The sequence below is a fragment of the Coregonus clupeaformis genome, unplaced genomic scaffold (genome assembly GCF_020615455.1).
Source record: "Coregonus clupeaformis isolate EN_2021a unplaced genomic scaffold, ASM2061545v1 scaf0385, whole genome shotgun sequence".
NCBI classification, from domain to species: Eukaryota; Metazoa; Chordata; class Actinopteri; order Salmoniformes; family Salmonidae; genus Coregonus; species Coregonus clupeaformis.
The window spans coordinates 143513-167256 of NW_025533840.1; the positions used below are offsets into that span (position 1 = coordinate 143513).

At 44.7% G+C, this 23744-nt stretch overlaps 1 protein-coding gene across 1 annotated transcript in view; it reads right to left on the reverse strand.

Moving 5' to 3' along the window:
• LOC121548251 (transcription factor 25) overlaps positions 1-23744 on the reverse strand; it is a 34208-nt gene that overhangs the window by 9535 nt on the left and 929 nt on the right. The window contains exons 3-14 of the mRNA XM_041859665.2: positions 23520-23597; positions 23199-23320; positions 22993-23058; positions 22825-22907; positions 15848-15978; positions 15239-15338; positions 13543-13636; positions 13305-13397; positions 7219-7324; positions 6893-7052; positions 6643-6730; positions 6279-6437 (exon numbers count right to left, since the gene is read on the reverse strand). Of these exons, the coding sequence (XP_041715599.1) occupies positions 6279-6437; positions 6643-6730; positions 6893-7052; positions 7219-7324; positions 13305-13397; positions 13543-13636; positions 15239-15338; positions 15848-15978; positions 22825-22907; positions 22993-23058; positions 23199-23320; positions 23520-23597 (1280 nt within the window). The remainder of the gene's footprint in view (positions 1-6278; positions 6438-6642; positions 6731-6892; positions 7053-7218; positions 7325-13304; positions 13398-13542; positions 13637-15238; positions 15339-15847; positions 15979-22824; positions 22908-22992; positions 23059-23198; positions 23321-23519; positions 23598-23744) is intronic.

Here is a 23744-nt window from a genome sequence, read left to right on the forward strand (position 1 = left end):
ACATCAATCCATGGGCAAGTCAGTGCCACATTTTCATTTGCGCAGAAATCAAAATGAAAGAAAAGTTATCTTCAGCCGGCTATGGTGTGAAATAATATAAAGTGCAGTCTTTATATTATTACTTTGGTGTGGTTCACGAGGACCTTTTCCCTCCTATGATAAAATAACTGTTACAAAATATTTACTGTGTGTGAAGTTTCAAATGCATCTGTCATTACTATGTGTAATGTGATAGGTATTTTAAACATTACAATTTCTTTTACACACAAAAACACATTTGATTAATAAAATATTTAATTAGTTGTCTTCCTCAAATGAAGTGGATGATGACACAATCTTTGCGAGAGGGAGGGAATCTGATTTAATTGGTCCTCAACTCGCAGCTCAGACACTTCATTCAGGATCAATGTAGTTAGCCCTGAGTTAGCCTGCCTCAGAGCAGGTTAGATCTGAAGGATTCATTGCCATAGAAATGTACCTGGCTAAAAGGTGAGCCACATTTGTGGTACTGGTTATACCGAGTTGAACTCAGACCAAAGTTACCTCGCCAACTCCTCAAACCACATTCGTAGTATACGGCTCAGGACTTCTGACAGTGAGGAAACAACAAGCCATGAACATTAGGCCCCCTGGAGCACAGAGAGCACTCTATGTCCCCTCTCTATGTGCCCTCTCTATGTCCCCTCTCTATGTCCCCTCTCTATGTCCCCTCTCTCTGCTCCACTTGTGAGGGGTCAGTCAGATGACTCTGTAGCTCAGTTGGTAGAGCAGTCAGATGGTCCCGTGTAGCTCAGTTGGTAGAGCATGGCGTTTGCAACGCCAGGGTTGTGGGTTCGATTCCCACGGGGGGCCAGTATGAAAATGTATGCACTCACTAGCTGTAAGTCGCTCTGGATAAGAGCGTCTGCTAAATGACTAAAATGTACAAATGTAAATGATTAACATGGGGTTAACAGACACAGTACAAACACTGACCCTAACTTCGGCAGCCTGAGGTGAGAGTGAGAAAGGGAGAAATCGATTGAGAGACACGTTAAGCAGAATGAAAGAGAGAGGGGGGAAAATAAAGGGATATGAGGGGTGAGAGAAGGAAAAGGAGAGACGACGTGGGAGAGGGGTAAGCAGGGAGGGGAAAGGGGTAAGCAGGGAGGGGAAAGGAGAGACGATGTGGAAGAGGGTTAAGCAGGGATGAGAGAGGGGAAAGGAGAGACGACGTGGGAGAGGGTTAAGCAGGGATGAGAGAGGGGAAAGGAGAGACGACGTGGGAGAGGGTTAAGCAGGGATGAGAGAGGGGAAAGGAGAGACGACGTGGGGAGAGGGTTAAGCAGGGATGAGAGAGGGGAAAGGAGAGACGACGTGGGAGAGGGTTAAGCAGGGATGAGAGAGGGGAAAGGAGAGACGACGTGGAAGAGGGTTAAGCAGGGATGAGAGAGGGGAAAGGAGAGACGACGTGGGAGAGGGTTAAGCAGGGATGAGAGAGGGGAAAGGAGAGACGACGTGGGAGAGGGTTAAGCAGGGATGAGAGAGGGGAAAGGAGAGACGACGTGGGAGAGGGTTAAGCAGGGATGAGAGAGGGGAAAGGAGAGACGACGTGGGAGAGGGTTAAGCAGGGATGAGAGAGGGAAAGGAGAGACGACGTGGGAGAGGGTTAAGCAGGGAGGGGAGAGGGGAAAGGAGAGACGATGTGGAAGAGGGTTAAGCAGGGATGAGAGAGGGGAAAGGAGAGACGATGTGGAAGAGGGTTAAGCCGGGATGAGAGAGGGGAAAGGAGAGACGACGTGGGAGAGGGTTAAGCAGGGAGGGGAAGGGGTAAGCAGGGAGGGGAAAGGAGAGACGATGTGGAAGAGGGTTAAGCAGGGATGAGAGAGGGGAAAGGAGAGACGACGTGGGAGAGGGTTAAGCAGGGATGAGAGAGGGGAAAGGAGAGACGACGTGGGAGAGGGTTAAGCAGGGATGAGAGAGGGGAAAGGAGAGACGACGTGGGAGAGGGTTAAGCAGGGATGAGAGAGGGGAAAGGAGAGACGACGTGGGAGAGGGTTAAGCAGGGATGAGAGAGGGGAAAGGAGAGACGACGTGGGAGAGGGTTAAGCAGGGATGAGAGAGGGAAAGGAGAGACGGCGTGGGAGAGGGTTAAGCAGGGAGGGGAAAGGAGACAGGGTTAAGAGTAAGGGTTGGGGGATAAGTTCCATTTGAGATAAAGGTATATGATTGATTGGACTACAATGGTGGTGGAGATGGGGGGTAGGCTTAGAGAGCTTGTGGGTGTACAGTCACTAGTGAAAGTCTACACAACCCTTGCACAGTCTTTACATCTTATTCCAGGGTTAGGTTTTCAGACTTTTTACCTGGGCTTTGCGCCTTTCATATTTTTTTAAAAATCCTAACAAACTCTCCAAGCCCTGCCGGTGACAAGCATACCCATAACATGATACATTGAAAATACAGTGGGTTTCACTCCGTGTTGTGTTGTATTGTATTTGACACAAGCCTTTAGTTTTTAATTTAGGCAAAAAAAGACATGCCAGATATGTCGAGTGAATGCAATGTGGTTTATCCTCTGTATTTTCAAGTTCTATGCTTGTAGCATCATGTTATGGTTATGCTTGTCACCTGGAGGGACTGGGGAGTTTGTCAGGATCTAAATAAATATGAAAGGAGCAAAGGCCAGATAAAAAGTTAGAGAAAACCCTGTCTCAGTCTTCTGAATAGGGCTGTTGCGGTGACCGTATTACCGCCACACCGGCGGTCATGAGTCATGAAGGCAGTCAAATTCCATGTGACCGTTTAGTCACAGTAATTAGGCTTCTCCAAGCTCTGATGCTGCTGATGGTCATTAGTAGCCTACCAAACTTGCTAACTGCCTGGTACTCAGCACTCTATTGTCCCTCTAATCCCTCTGACATCAATGCAAATGTAATCACAAATGTAATCAAACACTTCATGAGAGCCCATGACCTCATGTTGCGCAACATTTCTATAGGCTATGCAATTGCGTGAGAAAACAGAGTGAGGAGGATCCCATCAGCTTTCTATAGGCTAGGCCTACTATATTTATTTCACAACTTTCCTAATATTAAGCTAATATTAAGCACATTGCTTTTCTTTACAACAGGAGTATAGCCTACCTGGCTGGCATGAAAATGGACCACAGGAAAAGCATCCTCCATTCGCTATTTAAGTGCAGAGATGACATGTATTTTTTCCCCTGCCCCCGTTTTGAGACAGGTGCATGATAATGGTCCATTCTAAATCAAAACGAATTTCACACATATATTATTTAGTATATGTAAAGACAAGATTAAATCAAGAATAGTCTGATGGGTGACAATATTAGCCTATCACTTGTGAATTATATATTATCACTTGTGAATGATGCCCAGCTTAAGGCAAGAAACAATGCCTTTTTTTTGTGTGACTTTTTCTAATCATAGTCGCACACCTCATGTAGCCTAGCCCATAGGCCTATATGTTTTAATAAGGTTCGTATCACAACTAAAGTGGCCAAATAACTCCTTAAAATTAAGCACATTTATCCGCTTTACAATGGGTGTAGAGCCTAACTGGCTGCAGCGTCTGAGTTTCAAGTTTGGGGAAGATAATTTTCACCATAAAAATGCACCTTTATAATAAAAGCATTACATGCATAATCGCATTTGTGGTCACTTTTGATAATGGTTTTTTCCCGCTATTGAAACATTTGCGCTTAAAGCCTACTGCCGTGTGCGCATTGCTGCGCATATTATGTGAAGAAATAGCCTAATAGTTTATCAACATTTTAAGCTAAACGTTCTGATCTGTTGCGTCAGCCTCATTGCGTAAAAACATTTTTTTTTTTTATGCTAGTGGTTGTACTAATTTGAGATCTATCGCATCACACAACTGTCCAAGACTATGTTTGGAATATTTATTTCTCGCACAGAATAGGTCAACTTTTGTACTATGGGGATAGTAGATTGACATAGGCTAGTGGTTTTGCTGTTCGTTAGGCCTACTAATCTTGTTGGCTGACGAAAAGTACATGTGGACAGTTGTTCCAATATCTTCAATATGCACCTTGGAATTGGATAAGGACGCGCACAGTTGCACCGATATGTCTGTCTTCACTTGTAGCCTGTGAGAAAGACCCGATCACGTGGATCACGTGATGGAGAGCTGTGTGAGTGAGATGAGAGCTGCTTCGGAGCGGGCAGCATTTAGGGAGAAGGGCTGTAAAAGGCATGGATTTCTTTAGGGTGTATTATGGCCACACAAAGGGGATGCCGCCGAGAAATTTGAGACATGTTTCTTTGTTAAACGCTCAACACAGAATAGCCGCATGTGCGCACTCCCTCAAATCGTTTGGAGAAAATATCCTTTCTATTTTATTCAGCTTTGTTCAATTGTATTCTTCATACTATTAAATAATATTAAATAATGCCACAGAAGTCTAAGCAAATATTGTCTGCTAAATGAACTAGTGTAGCCCACAACCATATGGCATAGCCAGATCAGGACCTAACATAAGGACAACTCAGAGTATGCTATTCTGTTCTTCTGAAATAGACTACATTTTCTTCATATAATGTTTCTTTAGAACTGTCTAAAATAAATACTGGATTTATTGTGAAGGTATAGCCTATATTACATGGATTTATTTTATATTTCAGCAGGACAATCACACAAATTGTAATGCCAAAGACACACCAGAATGTTTTTCCAAGAGGTGTTGAGTGTTCCTTAATGGTCCAGTCTCAGTCTTAATTTTAATCTGCTTGAAAATCAGAGACAAGGTTTGAATATTCCTGTCCATCAATGCCTTCCAACCAAATTTACTGAGCTAGAGCAAATTTGACAAAAACAATATGTTGCCCTAAGATTTGTGCAAAGTTGGTAGATTCTTATTCCAAGAGTTTTACAGCTGTAATGGTTGCCAAATGTGCTTCCACCAAGTATTAACTCTGGGGTGTAAAGACATACGCAATCCAATGTTCTATAATTGTTATTTCACATTGGAAATGTGGAGTAGGTTGTGTACAATGGTAGAAAAAACATCTAATGTAATCAATTATTTTATTTAATTTTAAGGCAGCAAAATGTGTAAACTGTGCAAGGGGTAGGTAGACTGTTACTAGGCATCTCCAATCCAAAGTTAAATCTAGAATCGGCTTCCTGTTTCGCAACAAAGCCTCCTTCACTCATGCTGCTAAACATGCCCTCGTAAAACGGACTATCCTACCGATCCTTGACTTCGGCGATGTCATTTACAAAATAGCTTCCAACACTCAACTCAGCAAATTGGATGTAGTCTATCACAGTGCCATCCGTTTTGTCACCAAAGCCCCATATACTACCCACCATTGTGACCTGTACGCTCTCGTTGGCTGGCCCTCACTACATATTCGTCGCCAAACCCACTGGCCCCAGGTCATCTATAAATCACTTCTAGGCAAATCCCCGCCTTATCTTAGCTCATCGGTCACCATAGCAACACCCATCCGTAGTATGCGCTCCAGCAGGTATATCTCACTGGTCATCCCCAAAGTCAACACCTCCTTGGCCGCCATTCCTTCCAGTTCTCTGCTGCAAATGACTGGAACGAACTACAAAAATCTCTGAAGCTGGAGACACTTATCTCCCTCATTAACTTTAAGCATCAGTTGTCAGAGCAGCTTACCGATCACTGTACCTGTACATAGCCCATCTATCTGTAATTAGCCCAACCAACTACCTCATCCCCATATTGTTATTTACATTGTTATTTATTTTGCTAATTTGCACCCCAGTATCTCTATTTGCACATCATCTTCTGCACATCTATCATTCCAGTGTTAATACTAAATTGTAATTATTTTGCACTATGGCCTATTTATTGCCTTACCTCCATAACTTACTACATTTGCACACACTGTATATTGATTTTCTATTTTCTATTGTGTTATTGACTGTACGTTTTTGTTTATTCCATATGTAACACTGTGTTGTTGTTGTTGTTTTTAATCGCACTGCTTTGCTTTATCTTGGCCAGGTCGCAGTTGTAAATGAGAACTTGTTCTCAACTGGCTTACCTGGTTAAATAAAGGTGAAATAAATAAATACAAAATAAATAGGCACTGCATGTTGGAGGTGAACTAGCCTGGAATCCACACTGAACATTGCTCCCCTGAATCAATGAATATTACTTATTGAACAGAAATACTCAGTGTGAATTCCAGGCTAGAGGTGAATGGGGTAAGAGTTACAGTTTGGGGGGTTGGAAAGGTAATAATGCCAATAATGCCAGTGGTCCAAGGGGCTTTTACTTGTTTTGGCAGTCCTCCACCAGAGGGTCCTTAGTGTCGACTCGTCGTAACACTTCCCTCACACACTCCTCCAGCCACAGTAGGACACCTCCCTCCCTCCACAGGGTGTGAGTCCGCCCCACGTACAGAGACACCAGCTCAGCCAGGGCAGGAGACTGCCTAGAGAGAGGGAAAGAGATGGGAGGAAGGAACAATTCAATTTATGTAACTCTAATTCAATTTAAGCTCTCCGACAATAGATTACAATTTCATGCTAATAAATTATGATTCAATTCCATTAGGCTGACTGACACAGAAGAGGTGCATTTAGGAATGATATGACAGACAGGGAGACATGATGCCTCGGTTGAAGCAGATGTTTTACCCCAACTGGCTTCTGGGTCCAAAGAAGGCATGAGACGATACAGCAGCGTCAGGCTGCACTGTGCACAGGTCCAACAGAGGCATCAACACTGGGGAACACACAAACACACAGATATAAGGTATAGGTCTCTTTTGTGTATGTGTGTGTCTGCTCCATATAAGCATCCATGGTGGAACATATTCTGAAGGCTGTCCCTCTCAGGCCTGTGGTTGTGCTGTGCATGATTGATGCGTGTGTGTATGACTTTAACCTCCAGGGAACATGATGAGAGCGTTCTGCAGCAGCAGGTCAGCCTTGTGTTTGAGCCTCTCCCTCTCATCTGACTCAGTCTGATCCTCCTGACTCAGGTGGAAGTGGCTCAGAGCCACAGAAAAGGCAAAGTTTGGCAACTGGGACAGGTTCCTGTGCACCTGGGAAACACACACACACAGGAATCGGACAATAACACACACACACACACACACACACACACACACACACACACACACACACACATAGAAATCAGACACACTGGTATGAGGTCACACACACAGAAAATCTTGCACACACATGCACGCACACACACACTCGTCTCACCTCCCAATCCTGGTATAGCCGGAGGAGGAAGTTGTACTCTCGTGAGCGAAGGGATAGGAAGTCAATGAGCAGTAGCATACAGAGGGGATCGTTGTCTGGGTCCAGACTTGGGAGAGAAAGGAGATGACGGAATAAAACAGCTCCTCTTCTTCAATGAATACTTCATTCAGTTTCACCTACATAACTAAGACCACATAACTACTATATAAATAAACATGACATAAATAAAATAAATAAATTGTTTCTTTATTAACAGTCGGACCCATGACAACCCGTGACCAGAATCTGTGACATTGCCGGAAAGACTCAATATATCCTGGGGATCTTAAATACAGTGACACTATACATAACGGAAATGGAAGCAATGTGCTTTTACTGGTATTTCCAGTTTTATCCACTACTGTTGCTGCAGGTAGAAAATCCTAGGAAATGTTATTTAATTGACACTGTCTCCAATCAATCATTGTCTGGTTGTGCATGTGTGTTTGGTGGGGGGATCGCCTGAGCCAGGGGAGACACAGCGCTGCGAATCACGCAAAATCTATTATTTGGCATGGAATACCATTTGTAGATCAGTGATTCTACACCTTATTTTGCTCAAGCTGATCCTCTCCAACAGACTTAGAAGTTGTAGCTTAAAAAATTGTAAATTGGGGGCAGTTAAAAGGGGAGAGTCAATGAAACCAACCATGGAAGTACATTGTATGGAATTCGGAGGGTAGCCCCAACAGACTCAAACCCGGATCCAGCGACTATAAAGTCAACACCTTAACCGTTACTCCAAGTGGAACCTCTTGTGTAACGGTTAAGGTGTTGGCTTGACAGTCACTGGATCCGGGTTTGTGGATCCGCGTTTGAGTCCCGGTTGGGGCTACCCTCCAAATTCGCTACATTGGTGTCAGAAGTGGGATGGTGCCCATGTGGCGTGTACACGTGGGGACTTGGTATAGCTTGGGGACACGCTCTCCCGAAGGAAGGGGGTAAGTGAAGCGACCTTAACCCAACACCTAGCGAGCTCTTCAAGAGGTTCGGACCTCTTGGAGTAACGGTTAAGGTTAAGGGGTTGGCTTGGCAGTCGCTGGACCCGGGTTCGAGTCCCGGTCAGATATTGATTGGAGACAGCTTGTGTCAATTAAATATAATTTCCTAGGATTTTCAACCTCCATCAACACTAGTGGATAATGCTGGAAATACTGGTAAAAGCACAGTGCCTCCATTTCCGCAACAAAAAGCATGGCCCTATATGTGGTATATGACAGAGCTGCTGCGGGCGGCAGGGCTGGTCATCTGGTATTCCTATCAGTCATCTACTGAAGCAGAGATAAGGTCCTCCTGATCATAACACAGTAGGCCTGAGAGGGACAGCCGTCACAATGTGTTCCACCATGGATGCTTATATAGAGCAGACACACAGCACCATGAGGGGAGGAAGCCAGTGTTTGACGGAAATCATAGATATACACTGAGTGTACAAAAGATTAGGAACATCTTCCTAATGTTGAGTTGCACCCCCTTTTGCCCTCAGAACCGCCTCAATTCGTCTGGGTGTGGTCTCTACAAGGTGTCGAAAGCGTTCCACAGGGATGTTGGCCCATGTTGACTCCAATGCTTCCCACAGTTGTGTCAAGTCAGCTGGATGCCCTTTGGGTGGTGGACCATTCTTGATAAACACAGGAAACTTTTGAGCGTGAAAAACCCAACAGCGTTGCAGTTCTTGACACAAACCGGTGCGCCTGGCACCTACTACCATACCCACTTAAAAGGCACTTAAATCTTTTGTCTTGCCCATTCACCCTCTGAATGGCACACATACACAAATCAAATCAAATTTTATTGGACACATGCGCCGAATACAACAGGTGCAGACATTACAGTGAAATGCTTACTTACAGCCCTTAACCAACAGTGCATTTATTTTTAATAAAAAAGTAGAATAAAACAAAAGTGTTGAGAAAAAAAGAGCAGAAGTAAAATAAAATAACAGTAGGGAGGCTATATATACAGGGGGGTACCGGTGCAGAGTCAATGTGCGGGGGCACCGGCTAGTTGAGGTAGTTGAAGTAATATGTACATGTGGGTAGAGTTAAAGTGACTATGCATAAATAATTAACAGAGTAGCAGCAGCGTAAAAAGATGGGGTGGGGGGGCAGTGCAAATAGTCCGGGTAGCCATGATTAGCTGTTCAGGAGTCTTATGGCTTTGGGGGTAGAAGCTGTTGAGAAGTCTTTTGGACCTAGACTTGGCACTCCGGTACCGCTTGCCGTGCGGTAGCAGAGAGAACAGTCTATGACTAGGGTGGCTGGAGTCTTTGACAATTTTGAGGGCCTTCCTCTGACACCGCCTGGTATAGAGGTCCTGGATGGCAGGAAGCTTGGCCCCAGTGATGTACTGGGCCGTACGCACTACCCTCTGTAGTGCCTTGCGGTCTGAGGCCAAGCAGTTGCCATACCAGGCGGTGATGCAACCAGTCAGGATGCTCTCGATGGTGCAGCTGTAGAATTTGAGGATCTGAGGACCCATGCCAAATCTTTTCAGTCTCCTGAGGGGGAATAAGCTTTGTCGTGCCCTCTGCACGACTGTCTTGGTGTGTTTGGACCATGATAGTTCGTTGGTAATGTGGACACCAAGGAACTTGAAGCTCTCAACCTGTTCCACTACAGCCCCGTCGATGAGAATGGGGGCGTGCTCAGTCCTCTTTTATTTCCTGTAGTCCACAATCATCTCCTTTGTCTTGGTCACGTTGAGGGAGAGGTTGTTATCCTGGCACCACATGGCCAGGTCTCTGACCTCCTCCCTATAGGCTGTCTCATCGTTGTCGGTGATCAGGCCTACCACTGTTGTGTCGTCGGCAAACTTAATGATGGTGTTGGAGTCGTGCCTGGCCATGCAGTCATGGGTGAACAGGGAGTACAGGAGGGGGACTGAGCACGCACCCCTGAGGGGCCCCCGTGTTGAGGATCAGTGTGGCAGATGTGTTGTTACCTACCCTTACCACCTGGGGGCGGCCCGTCAGGAAGTCCAGGATCCAGTTGCAGAGGGAGGTGTTTAGTCCCAGGATCCTTAGCTTAGTGATGAGCTTTGAGGGCACTATGGTGTTGAATGCTGAGCTGTAGTCAATGAATAGCATTCTCACGTAGGTGTTCCTCTTGTCCAGGTGGGAAAGGGCAGTGTGGAGTGCAATAGAGATTGCATCATCTGTGGATCTGTTGGGGCGGTATGCAAATTGGAGTGGGTCTAGGGTTTCTGGGATAATGGTGTTGATGTGAGCCATGACCAGCCTTTCAAAGCACTTCATGGCTACAGACGTCAGTGCTACGGGTCGGTAGTCATTTAGGCAGGTTATCTTAGTGTCCTTGGGCACGGGGACTATGGTGGTCTGCTTGAAACATGTTGGTATTACAGACTCAGTCAGGGACATGTTGAAAATGTCAGTGAAGACACTTGCCAGTTGGTCAGCACATGCTCGGAGTACACGTCCTGGTAATCCGTCTGGCCCTGCGGCCTTGTGAATGTTGACCTGCTTAAAAGTCTTACTCACGTCGGCTACGGAGAGCGTGATCACATAGTCATCCGGAACAGCTGGTGCTCTCATGCATGCTTCAGTGTTGCTTGCCTCGAAGCGAGCATAGAAGTGGTTTAGCTCGTCTGGAAGTCTTGTGTCACTGGGAAGCTCGCGGCTGTGCTTCCCTTTGTAGTCTGTAATAGTTTTCAAGCCCTGCCACATCCGACGAGCATCAGAGCCAGTGTAGTACGATTCAATCTTAGTCCTGTATTGACTCTTTGCCTGTTTGATGGTTCGTCGGAGGGCATAGCGGGATTTCTTATAAGCGTTCGGGTTAGAGTCCCGCTCCTTGAAAGCGGCAGCTCTACCCTTTAGCTCAGTGCGGATGTTTCCTGTAATCCATGGCTTCTGGTTGGGGTATGTACGTACGGTCACTGTGGGGACGACATCATCGATGCACTTATTGATGAAGCCAGTGACTGATGTGGTGTACTCCTCAATGCTATCTGAAGAATCCCGGAACATGTTCCAGTCTGTGCTAGCAAAACAGTCCTGTAGCTTAGCATCTGCGTCATCTGACCACTTTTTTATTAACCGAGTCACTGGTGCATCCTGCTTCAGTTTTTGCTTATAAGCAGGAATCAGGAGCACAATCCATGTCTCAATTGTCTCAAGGCTTAAAAATCCTTCTTTAACCTGTCTACTCCCTCTTCAATAAGTGAGATCAATAAGGGATCATAGCTTTCACCTGGATTCACCTGGTCAGTCTGTCATGGAAAGAGCAAGTGTTCCTAATGTTTTGTACACTCTGTGTATACCATGACCACCACATCCTAGAGAAGATAAAGGCTATAGGCCTAAGACACAGGGCCGAGGTAGATGCATGTGTAATAACAGCCCTTCCATAGTGTGTGGAGTGTCCCATGGGTGTTGTTCTGTCATACTGCCTAGCCAGGTTTTATGACCAGTAATGAAATAGAGCCAGCCTGATCCATTTAGAGGAGTCATTCCTGGATAATATATGGACATCTGACTTGGGGTTTATGTTTGTTTAGTTGATATGAAGTGTTGTAAGACCTTTATTATTATTATATATGAGAAGGACTCTTTATAAGAGGAAATATTAGATAACAATTGGGATCGGGCGCAGATTAGCACAGCGCAGCCTTTGTGCCATTTAAGCAACTACAAATATCACATAGTTTTATTTAATTGATTGAACAATCTGTTTTTTATATACACTACATGACCAAAAGTATGTGGACACCTGCTCATCGAACATCTCATCATGGCATTAATATGGAGTTGGTCCACCCTTTGCTGCTATAACAGCATCCACTCTTCTGGGAAGACGTTCCACTAGATGTTGGAACATTGCTGCGGGGACTTGCTCCCATTTAGCCACAAGAGCATTAGTGAGATCGTGCACTGATGTTGGGCGATTAGGCCTGGCTCGCAGTCGCCGTTCCAATTCATCCCAAGGGTGTTCGATGGGGTTGAGGTCAGGGCTTTGTGCAGGCCAGTCAAGTTCTTCCACACCGATCTCGACAAACCATTTCTGTATGGACCTCGCTTTGTGCACAGGGGCATTATCATGCTGAAACAGGAAAGGGCCTTCCCCAAACTGTTGCCACAAAGTTGGAAGCACAGAATTGTCTAGAATGTCATTGCATGCTGTAGCGCTAAGATTTCCCTTCACTGGAGCCTAGCCCGAACCATGAAAAACAACCCCAGACCATTATTCCTCCTCCACCAAACTTTACAGTTGGCACTATGCATTGGGGCAGGTAGCATTCTCCTGGCATCCGCCAAATCCGTCTGACTGCCAGATGGGGAAGCATGATTCATCACTCCAGAGAACACGTTTCCACTGCTCCATAGTCCAATGGCGTGAGCTTTACTCAACTCCAGCCGACGCTTGGCATTGCGCATGGCTTGTGCGCAATGCCAGGCTTGTGTGCGGCTGCTCTGCCATGGAAACCCATTTCATGAAGCTCCCAACGAACAGTTATTGTGCTGACATTGCTTCCAGAGGCAGTTTGGAACTCGGTAGTGAGTGTTGCAACCGAGGAAATACGATTTTTACGCACTACGTGGTTCAGCACTCGGCGGACCTGTTCTGTGAGCTTGTGTGGCCTACCACTTTGCGGCTGAGCCGTTGTTGCTCCTAGACGTTTCCACTTCACAATAACAGCAATTACAGTTGACCGGGGCAGCTCTAGCAGGGCAGAAATTTGACAAACTCAATTGTTGGAAAGGTGGCATCCTATGATGATGCCACGTTGAAAGTCACTGAGCTGTTCAGTAAGGCCATTCTACTGCCAATGTTTAGATTAGGGGGGGTTCATGTAAGCCCTCTTAGGTTTCCAACCTCACCTGTACACCTTTTTTGTCTTGTCTTTATCTGCACTGTTTGTCTTTCAATTGTCTTTTTTGTGTGAATAAATAAAACACATAGTCTGTCGCTGTACTTCTTCCATTATGCGATTCTCACCTTCCCTCTACCCCTGACACCTGGGGTGCACACTACGCACACACACACACACGCACGCACACACACACACACACACAGTCTTCCATGTACCTCAGGATGAGTCTGCAGTACTCCAGGGCTGTCCGGGGGCATCCCCTCCTCTCCAGGAACATCATGTGCTTATAAACAGCCAAGTAGAACGCCCTGCAGAGAGGATAAATGTACAGACTAAGGAGAGACTTATATTATAAACCTTTTACATTTCCATTGACTATATCATTTTATGAGAAAGGCCCTTGCATAACAGCGTTTGTGGATTGACCTGTGTAGCAGAGGTTTATTATCTAACCTGTTTTCTGGTCGCAGGTAGTCCAGTCTGCTGGTTCCTGACGTCAGGCTGCACACAGGGTGGAAGGCACACTCAAAGCTGTACAGGGCGCGCTCTGGAACACACACCACACAGTCTTTTACCAACGACAAGTGAAAACATGTAACTTTAGCCAGCACTACCTGGTTGCTAAACAGTCCCAGTGATTCTCAATTGGTAGATCACCATACCCTCCTCCAGGCTGTTTGTCTTTTGTAAAAACATAAATGTCTCCCTCTGCTAGAAGGCATGAAAACAGCTTTAAGTGAAACCACTCCCTTTCTCCCTTGCAAGTTCCGGTGTCAAGTGCCAACAACAACTACATCAACAAGACTAGCTACCTAGAGGTAGCAGCTTTTCTCATTGGTCAAGACACTGGTAGGATCCCAATGTACTAAGCCCTTTCAAACTCAGATTACACAACTGTATAAAATGTTTTCCAGTGCTGCTGTAATGAGTTGATTAGAGTAGGACCTCATTAGCATGATCAGGATCAGCTGACACAGGATGAGAGGGGCTACACCCACACATGAAGAATTTTGACATGCACTTTCAGTGACTATATCTGAACAATCAGTGGGTTGTTTGAATGTATTGTGTACAGTGTAAACATGTGGCTAGATAACCAATAAATATTTTAGCTGGGTTCAATTCAGTTACATGTGGTTGAAAATGTACTTTCACCTTGGTGGTCAGAGAGAAGTCACTTTAAATGGAAGCTGCTTTTGCTTGCCCTCTGTATTGATGTGATTTAGCCCTGACCAAAGCGTGCTCTGCTCAAACCTTAACTGTATTTATCAACTAATTTATAGATGATGTTAGTAGGCTCGAAGCGACAGGCTTGGAGTAACAGTACGGTAACATTTCCTGCCTAAATGCATTACCTGAGGAATCTGAAATATGCTACTTTGCATCCAATTTAGAGTCTTTCAGAGAATAAACATGCTGTAGATACAGCTGACTCAATTGAACTATTAAACCTTATCTAGATCAATTGCATAAGGCAGAGGTTCTTAAGCTTTTTCAGCTCGAGACCTAAATGAGAAATGTACTGTCCTCAAACCACCCAAATTAAGAATAGGCGGCGGCAGGTAGCTTAGTGGTTAAGAGCGTTGTGCCAGTAACCGAAAGGTCGCTGGTTCTAATCCCCGAGCCGAATAGGTGAAAAATCCCTTGAGCAAGGCACTTAACCCTAATTGCTCCTGTAAGTCGCTCTGGATAAGAGCGTCTGCTAAATGACTAAAATGTAAATGTTAATAAATAGTGTGTGATTATAAATGTTTACTCATAACTCGAGACCCACCGCTCATATGCTTTCTTAACAATAGGTTAAGAAACCCTGGCATAAGGTAATATATGACATACTAGAGCAGTGTGTGGTATAGGTATTGTGTATAAAATAACCTATTATACAATGTACTGCCCAGAGGGCACCAATGTTTATCAAGAATAATGTTGCATAAACTTATTCCAACTATTTATCTGGGACCTAGATTAAATTGTATATGGGTCCAAGAAAACATACCAAAGGGGTCTCATGACACATTTACAAACCTTGAGCAAGAGGATACTGCAGAGAGGATCCCCAACTCACCAATCAGAGCTTTGGGTATGACCCTCCTTGCCAATCAGAGCAAAGACAGGAGTCCCACTCACCAATCAGGTCCCTGATACTCACCGATGAGGTCCCTGGCCATCTCCTGGTCCTCCTGTATGCGGCAGACATCAGAAAGCTGCAGCAGGGAGTCAATGTGGTAGGGGTTCATCTGGAGCAGGGCCTGGGGAGAGGGTAGGGTGGGGGGGCAGGAGGAGAGTGGGGGGGCAGGAGGAGAGTGGGGTGGACAGGGGGGAGAGTGGGGTGGACAGGGGAGGGTGGGGGGGAGACAGGGGTAGGGTGGGGGGACAGGGGAGGGTAGGGGGGACAGGGGGAGAGTGGGGGGGGACAGGGGGAGAGTGGGGTGGACAGGGGAGGGCGGGGGGGTCACCGTTTGTCTAAACATTAGAAACCATATATGTCCTCAACCTTAAATTTCAACTGAATTCCCTCTCTGAATTCTCTAGTTTCTCATGCCGTGATGTAGAATTTTTGTTAAAATTGATCTAGAATCTAGAATCATGCATATCGGTTGTCCTAGATATTTGAGACATGCATCACGGCATTGCTAATCAATCTCCAGTTATATTTCTGAGTATCATGTCAATATGAAAGACTTTTATGAACTGCAGTCCCATTGATTAGCCTAGTTATGATGACCCTTGACCCCTGAGACCGTGGGTGAACCCTTACCACAATGTTGTTGGGATCCATGGACTCCACTGAGTCCAGGAACTTGAACTGGATCTGCTGGTAGTCCCGGCTGTGTTCGAAGGTGAAGTACTGTAGACCATCCCTGGACTCCAGTAGGGTCATTGAGATACCTGAGGGAGGAAATATTACAGACAGTATTATTCTATGTGAGTTACATGCAATGAAGTATATAAACACTATGTATTGCCCATTCAGAGGCTTTGAAGCCACCAGTCGGCCATATTGGCATTCCCTAGTAGGAGCAGTCCTCCACAGGAATGAATGATATTCTACAGTATTTCACTTAAATGTTTTAAGGACAAAATTACATGCATTTAAATATTGTTGTTGTTGTAGTGGGGACAGTAACATTAGTACCCTCTAAAAAAAATACTTTAAGGAAAATGTTTTTATATATTTTTTCATTTTATGTTTAGCTCACATAATATAATTGAAAAGTATGCATTAAAGTGTCTGTATTAGAATAAAAGTGTCAAAAACTAATGTAGACATTTATAAATGCATTTCTATAGCTTCCAAAATCTTTTTTACAATTGAGGAGGAGTATCAATACAGTGCCCCATCAGTCATCCAGGATTTATACACATTACTGGTTACATGTGTACAGTTGCAGTATGTTGAAATTGCATCAATTTCATATAGATATGTATGTGGAATAAAGATAATGATCTGACAATTCGATATAGATATACAGTGCATTCGGAAAGTATTCAGACCCCTTGACTTTTTCCACATTTTGTTACATTACAGCCTTATTCTAAAATTGATTAAATCGTTTTTTCCCTCATCAATCTACACACAATACCCCATAATGACAACAAGCGAAAACAGATTTTTAGAAATGTATTCCACATTTAAAAAAAGAAATAAACTCCTCTCACTGTCAACTGCGTTTATTTTCGACAAACTTTTAACGTGTAAATATTTGTATGTACATAACAAGATTCAACAACTGAGACATAAACTGAACAAGTTCCACAGACGTGACTAACAGAAATTGAATAATGTGTCCCTGAACAAAGGGTGGGTCAAAATCAAAAGTAACAGTCAGTATCTGTGCATCTCCTCCTCATGGACTGCACCAGATTTTCCAGTTCTTGCTGTGAGATGTTACCCCACTCTTCCACCAAGGCACTTGCAAGTTCCCTGACATTTCTGGGGGAAATGGCCCTAGCCCTCACCCTCCGATCCAACAGGTCCCAGTCGTGCTCAATGGGATGAGATCCGGGCTCTTCGCTGGCCATGGCAGAACACTGACATTCCTGTCTTGCAGGAAATCACGCACAGAACGAGCAGTATGGCTGGTGGCATTGTCATGCTGGAGGGTCATGTCAGGATGAGCCTGCAGGAAGGGTACCACATGAGGGAGGAGGATGTCTTCCCTGTAACGCACTGCGTTGAGATTGCCTGCAATGACAACAAGCTCAGTCCGATGATGCGGTGACACACCACCCCAGACCATGACGGTCCCTCCACCTCCAAATCGATCCCGCTCCAGAGTACAGGCCTCGGTGTAACGCTCATTCCTTTGACGATAAACGCGAATCCGACCATCACACCTGGTGAGACAAAACCGCGACTCGTCAGTGAAGAGCACTTTTTGCCAGTCCTGTCTGGTCCAGCGACGGTAGGTTTGTGCCCATAGGCGACGTTTTTGCCGGTGATATCTGGTGAGGACCTGCCTTACAACAGGCCTACAAGCCCTCAGTCCAGCCTCTCTCAGCCTATTGCGGACAGTCTGAGCACTGATGGAGGGATTGTGCGTTCCTGGTGTAACTCTGGAAGTTGTTGTTGCCATCCTGTACCTGTCCCGCAGGTGTGATGTTCGGATGTACCGATCCTGTGCAGGTGTTGTTACACGTGGTCTGCCACTGCGAGGACGATCAGCGGTCTGTCCTGTCTCCCTGTAGCGCTGTCTTAGGCGTCTCACAGTACGGACATTGCAATTTATTGCCCTCATCTGCAGTCCTCATGCCTCCTTGCAGCATGCCTAAGGCACGTTCACGTAGATGAGCAGGGACCCTGGGCATCTTTCTTTTGGTGTTTTTCAGAGTCAGTAGAAAGGCCTCTTTAGTGTCCTAAGTTTTCATAACTGTGACCTTAATTGCCTACCGTCTGTAAGCTGTTAGTGTCTTAACGACCGTTCCACAGGTGCATGTTCATTAATTGTTTATGGTTCATTGAACAAGCATGGGAAGCAGTGTTTAAACCCTTTACAATGAAGATCTGTGAAGATATTTGGATTTTTACGAATTATCTTTGAAAGACAGGGTCCTGAAAAAGGGACGTTTCTTTTTTTGCTGAGTTTACCTTAATTACAAAAGTATTCAGCCCATTTGCTATGAGACTCGAAATGGAGCATCCTTGAGATGTTTCTACAACTTCATTGGGGTCCCCTGTAGCTCAGTTGGTAGAGCATGGCGCTTGCAATCGGGGGAGAAGGGCCTTGGTCAGGGAGGTGACCAAGAACCCGATGGTCACTCTGACAGAGCTCCAGAGTTCCTCTGTGGAGATGGGAAAACCTTCCAGAAGGACAACCATCTCTGCAGCTCTCCACCAAATCAGTACTTTATGGTAGAGTGGCCAGACTGAAGCCACACCTCAGTAAAAGGCACATGACAGCCCGCTTGGAGTTTGCCAAAAGCCACCTAAAGACTCTCAGATCACGAGAAACAAGATTCTCTGGTCTGATGAAACCAAGATTGAACTCTTTGGCCTGAATGCCAAGTGTCACGTCTGGAGGAAACCTGGCACCATCCCTACGGTGAAGCATGGTGGTGGAAACATCATGCTGTGGGCATGTTTTCAGCAGCAGGGACTGGGAGATTAGTCAGGATCGAGGCAAAGATTAACAGAGCAAAGTACAGAGAGATCCTTGATGAAAACCTGCTCCAGACCGCTCAGACTGGGGCGAAGGTTCACCTTCCATCAGGACAATGACCCTGAGCACACAGCCAAGACAACGCAGGAGTGGCTTTCGGGACAAGTCTCTGAATGTCCTTGAGTGGCCCAGCCAGAGCAGGGACTTGATCCGATCGAACATCTCTGGAGAGACCTGAAAACAGCTGTGCAGCAACGCTCCCCATCCAACCTGACAGAGCTTGAGAGGGTCTGCAGAGAGGAATGGGAGAAACTCCCCAAATAGAGGTGTGCCAAGCTTGTAGCGTTATACCCAAGAAGACTTGAGGCTGTAATCGCTGCCAAAGGTGTTTCAACAAAGTACTGAGTAAAGGGTCTGAATATTTATGTAAATTTATTATTTCAGTTGTTTAGTTTTTTATACATTTGTAAAAATGTCTAAAAACCTGTTTTTGATTTGTCATTATGGGGTATTGTGTGTAGATTGATGAGAGAAAAAAAACAATTTAATCAATTTTAGAATAAGGCTGTAATGTAACAAAATGTGGAAAAAGTCAGGGAGTCTGAATAGTTTCCGAATGCACTGTACAAGCTAAGACATTGAGACTACTCAAAAAGTGAGAGGTAAAAGATAAAATCACCCATCTATATTTTGGGAGGGAAGTGATATTTCCCAGATCAAATCTCCAGTCAGGTGATTACATAAGCCTTGAGTTTGGTGGAGCTTTGACACCCTGAGGAGTAGCTAACACTGCCATAACAGAAACTCTGATTCTTCTCCAACCTCAGCTCTGGGTTAAACAACCCAGTATCCCACAACACCAGGGGCACTATGGACCCAAACATCAATGGAGTCTTTCCCAAACATCAAAAGAGTATTTGAGGCCAAGGGCTAGGCATCATTTGATTAATGATACATGGTGATTTGACTTCATAGGGCAAAGTTCAAATCCACAGAACAAAGCCTTTGGTGTGATCCTACCCAGAAAAGCTCTCTGTCAACATGGCTTCAGGCTGCCCACTGCTGTTAACATGTAATTTTTTCTGCTGCTACTCTTGATTGGTTATAAGCTACCCAAACTGAACCAGGATTCTTAGAGTCCCGCTGATGAGAATTCCAAATTTGTGATAATGGAGAGACACTGTCGCCTTGTTGCTCAACACAGAGGCGCCAGCCTGAGGAGATGGGGATTAAATTTAGCATAATTGATTAAATCCTAATAAATAGAAACTGGCATATCAAAATGTATTTCAGAGAACTAGAGCTATAGCGTGGCTGGCCCTTAAATGTACACTACACAGAGGGCTAATAGTGGTCTAAGGCACTGCATCTCAGTGCTTGAGACGTCACTACAGACCCCCTGGTTCGATTCCAGGCTGTATCACAACCGGCCGTGATTGGGAGTCCCATAGGGCGGCGCACAATTGGCCCAGCGTCGTCCGGGTTTGGCCGGTGAAGGCCGTCATTGTAAATAAGAATTTGTTCTTAACTGACTTGCCTAGTTAAATAAAGGTAAAAAATAAAATAAAATAAAAACATGCCTGTCATTCTCTCCTGGCTCAAAGTAAGAGGAGCGATTGACTGCATCACTACTTGTCTTTGTGAGAGGTTTCGACGTGTTGAAAGCACTGATCTGTCTGTTCAAACAGCTAACACACAGCTCAGACACCCATTAATACCCTACAAGACATGCCACCAGGGGTCTCTTCACAGTCCCTAAAGCAGGGGTCTCCAACCCTGTTCATGGAGAGCTAACCTCCTGTAGGTTTTCAGTTAGTTCAACCTCAGTTGTAACTAAACTGGTTCAGCTTATCAACCAGCTAATTATTAGAATCAGGTGTGCTAGATTAGGGTTGGAGCGAAAACCTTCAGGACAATAGCTCTCCAGGAACAGGGTTGTAGAGTCCTGCCTTAAGGCCAGAACAGAGGTTGGGAAACGCACAGTACTTCATAGAGCAGGGTTCTTCAATTCCGGTCCTGGAGGGCCGAAACACTTCTGTTTTTTATTTCTACCTGGTAGTTAATTGCACTCACCTGGTGTCCCAGGTCTGAATTAGCCCCTGATTAGAAGGAGAGGATGAAAAACAGAGGTGTTTCGGCCCTCCAGGACCGGAATTGAAGAACCCTGTCATAGAGCCAAGACAACATGGAACTCTCTTCCACATCAGGTAACCCAATCTAGCAGTAAAATCAGATTTTAAAAAACATAAAAACAACACCTCACGGCACAATGCAGACTATGAAGAGACACACACACACACACTGTAATATTGTATTGTTGTACATTTTAGATTGTACATCTGTTATGGTGGAGCAGTGTGAATTTGTATAGTACACAATATTTGTTGTGATGTATTGATTTATTTATGATGTAAACTATTGTTTTGATGTGTTTTTTTGTTTTGTAGGGTGGGGCGGTATCCAGATTTTCATACCGTCATACCATTTCTCTACCATATCGGGGTATTGATTATTTTTTTATTTACACACAAAACCATTTAGGCAAAAGGGATCTTGATCCAGGAGGGTATTGAATGTCTCTGCTGTAACCAAGAAGCTTGATTTTGACATCTAGCCACTTAGCTAGCATGTTAGCAAACCAAATGCATAGCTGGAGCCCTGAGCTGGATATAATTTATTTGATCTGAGATTTCTTATAGTTATATTTAAATTATAGTTATAAGCAGTGGAGTAGCACGCACTCTCGCAGCCCCCGCGAGGCGGGGGTGCCCCCAACCCAAAAAGTATAACTTTTTTTGTGTGTTTTTAATTTCTGAACGGTATTGAAAATCATACCGTCGGTATTTTGAAATACCCTGATATACGGTATATCGCCCAAGCCTATTTTTCTGTTCCTGTTTGGACCATAGAAAGAGTAGTGGCTGCCTTCGCAGTAGCTAACGGGGACCCTGCTATGCCTGTCTGAGTGGACTGATCCATTGTGGAGGCTGTGGGGATGGAACAGCCCATCAGTCTAAGACATGATACTGAAATTGTATATGGTTATATTATGTAAGAACAATGGTGCAACACAAATAAAAATATATTATTTTATAACAAATGCACTTTCTCCTGCGTTGGGACAATGGTTGCTGTTCTGAAACACATCAGTGCGCTGTTGAATTGGCGCCTTTTCCTAGACCATGTTGCTAATAGCAAAGTTAACCAGCATATTGGTGTTGAGAACAATGTGACAGATATTATTATTATGATCAATTATTCCATATATATATATACAGAAATAAGACAGATCCTGCTTCTGTTGCCTGTTTGAGTGTTTGTGTTACAGTGTTTGTCTTACTGTGTTCAGAGTTTGTTATAACCAATTTATTGATGTGATTATGATATGCTATAGGTCAGGCCCTATTGGTCACGTGCATGCGAAGCATACATGTTTTACATAGAGAGAGCAAGGGTTGAGGGAATAGGGAATGTTTTTCCTAAACAAATTAGGGATTTCGGTAACAAAATGGCTTCAGCAACACGGATAGCGCTATACACACTGTTGATGTGTGGTGGTCGCTGCAGCAGGGAGGAGAGAGAGACACAGGGTGCTAGTCACACAGTCACTCGCTGTCTTTTTTTGTAACACAGCGCAGAAAGTCTGAGCCAGGCGTCACAATCCAATCAATTGTGGTCAGACTCCCTCTAGTCATTTCTGTGTCTTAATTATTTCATAAAACAGTTTGCTTAAAGCATCAGACAATCTCAGTGCATATAGTTGATTTGATTAAAACACATAGGATGTGCCTATATATGGAAAATAGCCTTGTGAATACATACTATTTATGCAACATTTCACAGAAATGTTTCTGTGGATGCAAATGTATTTAAGTATCTCCCATAACAAAGTCACAAAACAGAAGATAATGCCGAAAGAACAGATTACTCTTGGTCGACCAATAATTTTTTGGGTTGGGGACAGCCCTAGTATGAGGGCATTATCTTCCGTTTTGTGACTTTGTCATGGGAGATACTTCATTACATTTGCATCCACAAAAACATTTCTGTGAAATGTTGCATAAATAGTATGTATTCACAAGGCTTTCAGCATTCTGAGCGATGCCGAGTGTGAGAGGTTGAGAGTAGGTCTGACCTGGGCGACTGAAGCGTGGCCAGGTGTCTTTAGGGATGGTCATCCAGGTGCTGCGATGGAACTGTCTCTGTCTCTGACGAGGTCTGAAGAAAGAATGAAGAGATGGGCTTATACTGTAACCTTTAGTAGTATTAGTCCCACAGATAAGGAGTTCTGTGAATATCTTACCTTTGATCTCCAAGAACTGCTCGAGCTCCAAAGTATCTCTTCAACTCTGTCTCAGGATTCAGGTTCCTAACCAACAAAAGAGGGTAAGTTCAACTAAAATATATCACTGATAAATGACTGCCATAAGTTCTGTGTATTCTGATTGGATGACATTACCCCACAGAGTCCTGATGTCTGATTGGATGCAGTGCTGTGGACCTACTCACCTGTGTTCCACGTAGAGTACAGGCCTGTTGTCTGAGCCTCCACAGCCCTCATTCTGCAGGGTCAGTCCATTAGACTGCTCTATGCTCTCCAGCAACGCATCAATGTCATCCCCAGCTACCTCCTGACAACCACACATAAGAGTCAAATATAAGACAGAGCAGCCTATGTGACTGAGTGAGACGGCATCAGGGCAGCACCCCCATAGCCTCAACATACAATGAAATGCTGCTAAAGCAAGTGGCAAATATGGCAATGTGCACAACAGTGCCCTCACATTGGGGGACATATGTGTAAGTGATTTGTCAAGATGGACTGTATACCAGTTTATCTACTGTAGTGTTCTTCTTCTTCTTCTTCTTCTTCTTCTTTTTCTTGCTCGCTTTATCTCCGGACTCAGGCTGACATCATAAGAAAATAAAAACAGTTAGACAGCTCTTCAAAACATTCTGACTAGAGCAATCATGCATAATAACAACAAGACTGAAGAGGAAAGGGCTCTCAATACCCCATAATACTGTGGAGGCTACAGTGTACTAAGGGTGTCC